This window comes from Acyrthosiphon pisum, chromosome A2, assembly GCF_005508785.2.
Source record: "Acyrthosiphon pisum isolate AL4f chromosome A2, pea_aphid_22Mar2018_4r6ur, whole genome shotgun sequence".
Lineage (NCBI taxonomy): Eukaryota > Metazoa > Arthropoda > Insecta > Hemiptera > Aphididae > Acyrthosiphon > Acyrthosiphon pisum.
Window position 1 is genome coordinate 96,903,229 of NC_042495.1, and position 6,751 is coordinate 96,909,979.

The 6,751-nt window shown below is 26.9% G+C and overlaps 1 protein-coding gene across 1 annotated transcript in view; it reads right to left on the reverse strand.

Annotated features, from left to right (window-relative positions):
- Positions 1-6,751, reverse strand: part of LOC100166526 (chorion peroxidase) — a 17,444-nt gene extending 10,693 nt beyond the window's left edge. The window contains exons 1-6 of the mRNA XM_001949252.5: positions 6,633-6,751; positions 3,112-3,258; positions 2,220-2,296; positions 1,601-1,694; positions 1,129-1,520; positions 286-459 (exon numbers count right to left, since the gene is read on the reverse strand). Coding sequence (XP_001949287.2) covers positions 286-459; positions 1,129-1,520; positions 1,601-1,694; positions 2,220-2,296; positions 3,112-3,258; positions 6,633-6,640 — 892 coding nt within the window. The 5' untranslated portion in view covers positions 6,641-6,751. The remainder of the gene's footprint in view (positions 1-285; positions 460-1,128; positions 1,521-1,600; positions 1,695-2,219; positions 2,297-3,111; positions 3,259-6,632) is intronic.

The following is a 6,751-nucleotide window of genomic DNA, read 5'->3' on the forward strand; positions in this document are numbered from 1 at the left end:
TATAAGTTTTGTTGTACATTTTAAATGAATAAAAAATTCTTGCATATTTTTTACATATTTTTATTTTTTTGACTGCATATTTTTACATATTTTCATGATTTTGACTGCATATTTTTTGCATATTTTCATGATTTTTACTGCATATTATATGGCATATTTCGATACTTTTAAGTGCATAAAAATCCGCGCTCTACTTATAAGTATTTGATATTTTATTTTTTTGTAAACGTAAAATAACCTAGATACGTATCAACAAAATCATAACGACTCAACATACTTCCTTACCTAAGCGACATCCTGGTCTTACAGATGGAAAAGCTCTTACAAAATCAATGCATTTTACATTAAATTTACTGTAGAAATAATCATCGTCAGGAACAGGAATTTCATTGCAGTACGGATGTTTTAAGTGTGGAGGTCGATTACAGCATTCTTCTGGTTCATTCTTGGAAATCGGATCTAAAAAAATGTAATGTATTTACTAAAATAAACCTTTTTTTAAATTTAAATTCTAATAAATTCATCATTATAAGCAAAAACTCGGTCCAAAACTTCCCATATTCTTCATTAATATTTAAATTATCACTTAATGCTACCTTTTGAATGCCATTTTAATACGCAGACACGCAGTGGTCGACTGCGTGATTTTATTGTGTTTTAAAACTGCACTTATATAGTCATATACTAATTTGGTTTTATTATTATTATTACTAATTTGTTATTATTATTATCATTACATTTTTGTATAGGTTGTAATTATTATTAACATCATTATTAGCATGGTAAAATCATCATTATTATACTATATATTAGGTATACTATACTAGTATTATGATTTATATAACATATAATCAACGTTGTATAACTTATATTATTACGCCCATCATGTAAATTCAAAAAAAAATAAAAGTTAAACCGTGAATTTATATAAGCACCTGTAATTATTGATGACATATATATCGTAGTTTATATATAAACTACGAATATCTCGTTTTGAATAATTTGAACTTTTAAATAAATTTACTCCCAATACAACAATCCAATATTTTTGTAAAATATACCACATCGCAATGTACTTTCAATTTTATCATGATATAATGTCCTCCGTGTAAAATAGTCACGACTTACCGGCGGGCGTTCCCATGAGTGTGAAATCGTGGTCCATAAACTGACCAAAAGCTACCAACATCACGGTAGCCGCGTGTTCATGGTATCCCTCGTCGGGATGCATCGTCCTGGAAACCACTCTGGCTATCGGTAGATCTCGGTTGTTGAGGCTGCTGACTTTTGGTGCGCTCATTCCGTCAGAAAACAGTGGTCCGACCAGCCTGGAAAAGGGCGTATTGCTAGCGCCCCACGTCGGATGTTTGACGTTGTTACACAGACCGTCATATCTCCTGTACTTGCCCGGTCTGCACTCGACGTTGGACAAGAAAGCCGGACACACCTCTCTGATCAAAGTCCTAGACGTGTCTATCTGAGGCAATCCTTTTTCTACTTCTTCGTACGAAAGTCCATAGCTGTAAAATAGTATTATTATAGATACGTAGTCATCATCGATCCACCGCAATTCGTGTCGTGATTCATGGGTGCACCTTACTTTTTAGTCAACTGTATGGATATGTCCAACAATAGTTCCCCGACGGATGCCAACTCTTGAGCCGTCCACTTCTCTTTATTTGTTTGTGCCACATCTGAAATAATCAAATATTTATTTAAATCGTCCTTCGAAATGATACTATGTTATTATATTGTTAATGTAATTTGTGTTTGTGTATATTAGAGGTCACGGGAATACGGGATGCAAATATTATTTGTCTATTATTTTATCTCCTTTCTACAAGCAATAGCTAGTATATTTACTATTTTGAAATATTTAAATGGATACAAAAGGTATTCGGATCCTTCAACAACAATGATCCAGTAAAACCGGTTGTGAAAACTGTAAATCCTTTCACCGATACTGAGTGCAGTTGTGGAGTATTTAACTCTTCTTTTTTTTTGGCAATTTTATTTCCGTTGATATTTGCGAATTTTACAATTATAATAATTTTTACAGCTGGCAAAGTTTATACAAAGTGAGTTGAATATGTTTTTAGGAACTACTAGAAAATTATTTAAATACAATATTTATTGCAATAATATAAATCAATATTATTCTCCAAGTAGATAGGTATATGAATATAGCCGGTTAAGACATTGGTTGTGTTTATACTTACTTATTCTTTTTCTGGCATCTATATATGCTTGGTTGACGGCTTCGTACGTGATACATTGACCTGGTAGACCAAAACCACTTGAATATTAAAAAAATAAATGGATTACAAATCATTAATTTGTATTCTCTTATTATATTATAATTTAAAATATTCATCTTGTATTAATGAAAAATGTAATATTACGTTAACATATTCAATGTTAATATTTCATATGACTTTTGTACATACAATTCTTTTTTATCGTTGATTTATTTTATAATTGTTAATTAATTATAAATTTGTATTTCAATATACTACAAATTATATTAATATTATTTATGAATGGGATTTGTGATACAGTGGTTATGTTATCTTAAATATTATAACTTCTGAGTAATAAATAATAATGTACACACTATACCTTTACTAATGCATACCTATGTACTTTGTACTAACATAATTCTTTCGATAGGTAACCTATGTATTTATTTTTGAAATTGAACTCCATAAATATTTATATTATTAATATTATATAAATCATCATTCTTTAAACTTTTTCCATATTTAAGTTGTACGTGTTTTATACCGTTACGTAGGTATATTTATTTTAGATATTTTACATATACAGACCATATACACACCATGTATATTCTTCCTAACCATTTTTTTCGTTCCTTAATTTTTGTAACATAATATAAATAATGTCGGCGCTACAAAATTATACAATTGTACACAATATTCTAACTTTAATGTGAGTTATACAAGTATTCAGATTCATATTGAATCTAGTTTCCTAATGCAATTAAACAAGCAAAATACATAATATTATGTAGATTGAACTTGACTAATTTATGGGTACCTAACATATTTTAATATTTAATAGTTTAACGTCATAAATAATAATTATACTTACAGTGGACCACCTCTCAATGTGTTGGTATTAAAATCAAAGAAACTAGTCCTTCCCGAACCAGTTAGTTGTAGTGCACATTCGCCATCTACAGATTGAGTTTTTCCGAAAGTGCATATTGCCAGTATTGAACTGACAATTATAAATACTCTGAAACAAATCATTATACAAATTTGAAAAATTTAAATTATTTTATTACCTCTGTTGTACAATACAAATTAACTACATTTATATGTGGACCAATTTATTAACAAATTATGGAATATACGAGTTTATAAATTTAAAAATATAGAACTTTTATCAATAGTATAAATCGATTTGTAATGATTTTATGTTTATGAGAAATTTCATATTTTTTATGTAATAAATACTAATTTGTTTTAATCATATTTTACTCTGCAATTAAGATTGGCTAACAATTTTTAAATGCAAAAATGTCACAATCGAACATTGCCTAAATATTACATTTTTATAATTCGAAGAATGATCATCGACCTCAACGGTTTATAATTAAAAGTAACCAAGTTAGTAGCTACAATTAACTCTAAGACAATTTTGATAGTACGTACATATAAATATAATATATAATATTGTATTCATGGTCCAGAACAGTATATATTTGCATTGCCAACTAATTTACTAATGTAATCCAATTTATTTTATTTTAACCAGCCATTTTATTTTTCTTCTGTGGCATAAGTTGCGTAACCACAGTGAATGAGAAGAAGAATATTTTTTTTGAAATTAATACAATTTGTCTTATTAATTTTCTGAAATAATCGACTATTATTCAGATCTAAAAAGTAATGACCTATTAACATAAATTGTCCACATACGCAACATCTCTGTATTTAATTAATTCATCTAGAATAACCAATATAATAATTAGCATAATATTACACTAACACCTATAAAATATGTACATTATAAATGTATAGAAATAAAATGTAATAGTTATACAAATAGTTGTATGGTGTATTTATAATTTATTTGTATATGCAGTGCATATTTTACTAGTACCTACCTACATACATATTTTAGATTTCTAGCGTATCAATCAATAAGTTTCCTGCACAATTTAACTGTAATTTACAACACCATTCAACTGAGTATTTATAAAATAGCTAACCTTTGTAAGTCATCACCAATTCAAAACTTCACAAAAATAGATAAAATGGGGATTTAAAAATTATCGAATAGTTTAATTTAAAAATATTTGCTTGTGGAGAAACCGTTTTCTCAAAAATATAATGCCGTAGATTTTAATCCGTTGACACGCGTTGTGTTTACGATATCTTAATAGATGATATTATTTTTATGACATCAATTAAATAGGTATACCAAACACGTCTTCCGTTACCAATTAGGTATGTACACCGTCATCTAATAGGTTAGGTTAGATTTTTTAGATTTAAATCGTCGTCTAACGGTAAGTATACCTAGTTTAAATAAATGGTTTTAGAGAAAATTCCAAGCCAAAAATTACGTAAATGATTAGATTAAAAATATATATTTCGTTATCAAGATTTTATACAACCATTTACGTAGCAAGAATATTATATTATTAATACAAACCATTATATTGTGTTTTTGGCTCACCCACACTTTCACTAACATCTAAACAATATTAATATTATGCTTGCCATCATGCGGGGCTTTATTTAAATATCATGGTCACAATTTCTATAGCATATAATTTCATGTGCATTAAGCATTTAATGATGAGTAATTTAATAGTAAATAATATAAACGTTTTACAGTAAACAAATCGAGTGTTGAAATGTTACTGACTTGAACGAAAATACAATAATCCTAATGCAGCGAATGTGATTATGTACCTACTGTAAAGCCATTATATATCATTATCAATAATAATTTCCATAAAAATGATTACATTAAATACTTATTACATAATAGTAAAAATGAAGATATGATTGGCAAAAAGATTTTTCAATTATTACTAGAAAAATCACGACATACCTATGTACTATATTATGGTTCTGATGATTCTTGATAAATCGTTAAACCTATGTTGTAAATTATTAATAATAAACCTTCACATTTTTTACGTAATTAGTAAAACATTAAATAAAAATAAATAGCTATTGAATAACGATCTAATATAATATTATTATAAGTCTTGAGTGCTTTGAATCAATAGATAAAAACTGATTTTAAACGTATTAGTATAAAAATAATAACACACAATGCTATGCTAAATGTAATTGACCATCAGCAGAGAAAGTAGGCACCCAATAGAAATTATGTTTTTTTATTATCATAGAGTCGTATGGTGAAATACTTTATTCTATATTATATTCTCAGGCATAATCTTTTAATAATATACCTTCTTTTAGCTTTCCTAAAATTCGTTTTCACACGAAACCCCATCATATTATGTCAGTTGGCAAATGATTATATCACATTACCTACTTACACAGTTACGCCCAAAACATTTAAATTTTTTCGGCATTATAATGTATTAACAAAATACAAGTACTTAATACTAACACACCTAATTATTATACTGGATTTTATCAATCAAATCGATACACAAATTTAGTTTTATTGAAAAATGTTTTCATAATATTATATGTTTTTTGTTTCTTATAATAAAAATTGTCACTGTATTGTTCTAACTGTATTTTATTTGACAGTAACAATTTACTTTTAAATAATAGTGTAGGTAGGTAAGTAGGTACAAGGTACTCAATAAATATGAGACTGTAATTTGATTCGTAAGTAGTTAAAATTAAATAATATACTTATATACCTAAAGGCTACAATAGTAATGATAATAATAATATATTGTTTATAGTTAAAATGATATAATTTTTTTTTTTAATACACGATATAATATACACATTTTTTTTTAAACAATAATTATATAAAAATACAATTTGATGCTTTCTTGGTTCCCCGTAAATGATTTACACCGTTAGTTATAATTTCATTGAACAAAAAATAATTTTACATTCATTTAAACACGGTTATTATATTTTATCTGAATTGTATCAAGTTAACCATTAAGATTTTAGGTTTCATTGGAAATAGTCTGATACATGTAACTACTGTACGAATACGAACTAAAATATATGTATTTTAAATTATATTATATACTTAAGTCTTCATTTTTCAATTACTTTTTATAAGCTTTTCTAACTATATTTTTACTTCAATGTACACATGAGTGAAAAATCACGTGTTTGAAATTGTTTTATTTTTTAAAATTTAATTTAAACAACCTAGTTCACAAAAAAAAAATCTTTTAAGAACCATTTTGCTTCTAAACCAAAAAAGAATTTATTATGAGTACACCTATACTGTTTTTCGTATTAATTGATACAAATAAATTTTTAACTTCAAAAATAATCGTTATTTCAGTCAACTACGAGAACATTTTTCAATACACATAGGTATGTGATTTTATTTTTATGAAAGTAAAATTTTATTTTTGAAATGTGTGTTCCACTTTTTTTCATTATTGTTATTTTTATTAAAACAAATTTAGCACTTGAACTTACCTATCCATCAAAGCGATTTCCTACTGCACTGTGCACGTGTATTTACTATTACGCATAAGGAACATGTGAGTACAGTACTAGAAACAGTCTCGATGACCCCCTTTTTCACAAAAATTTCC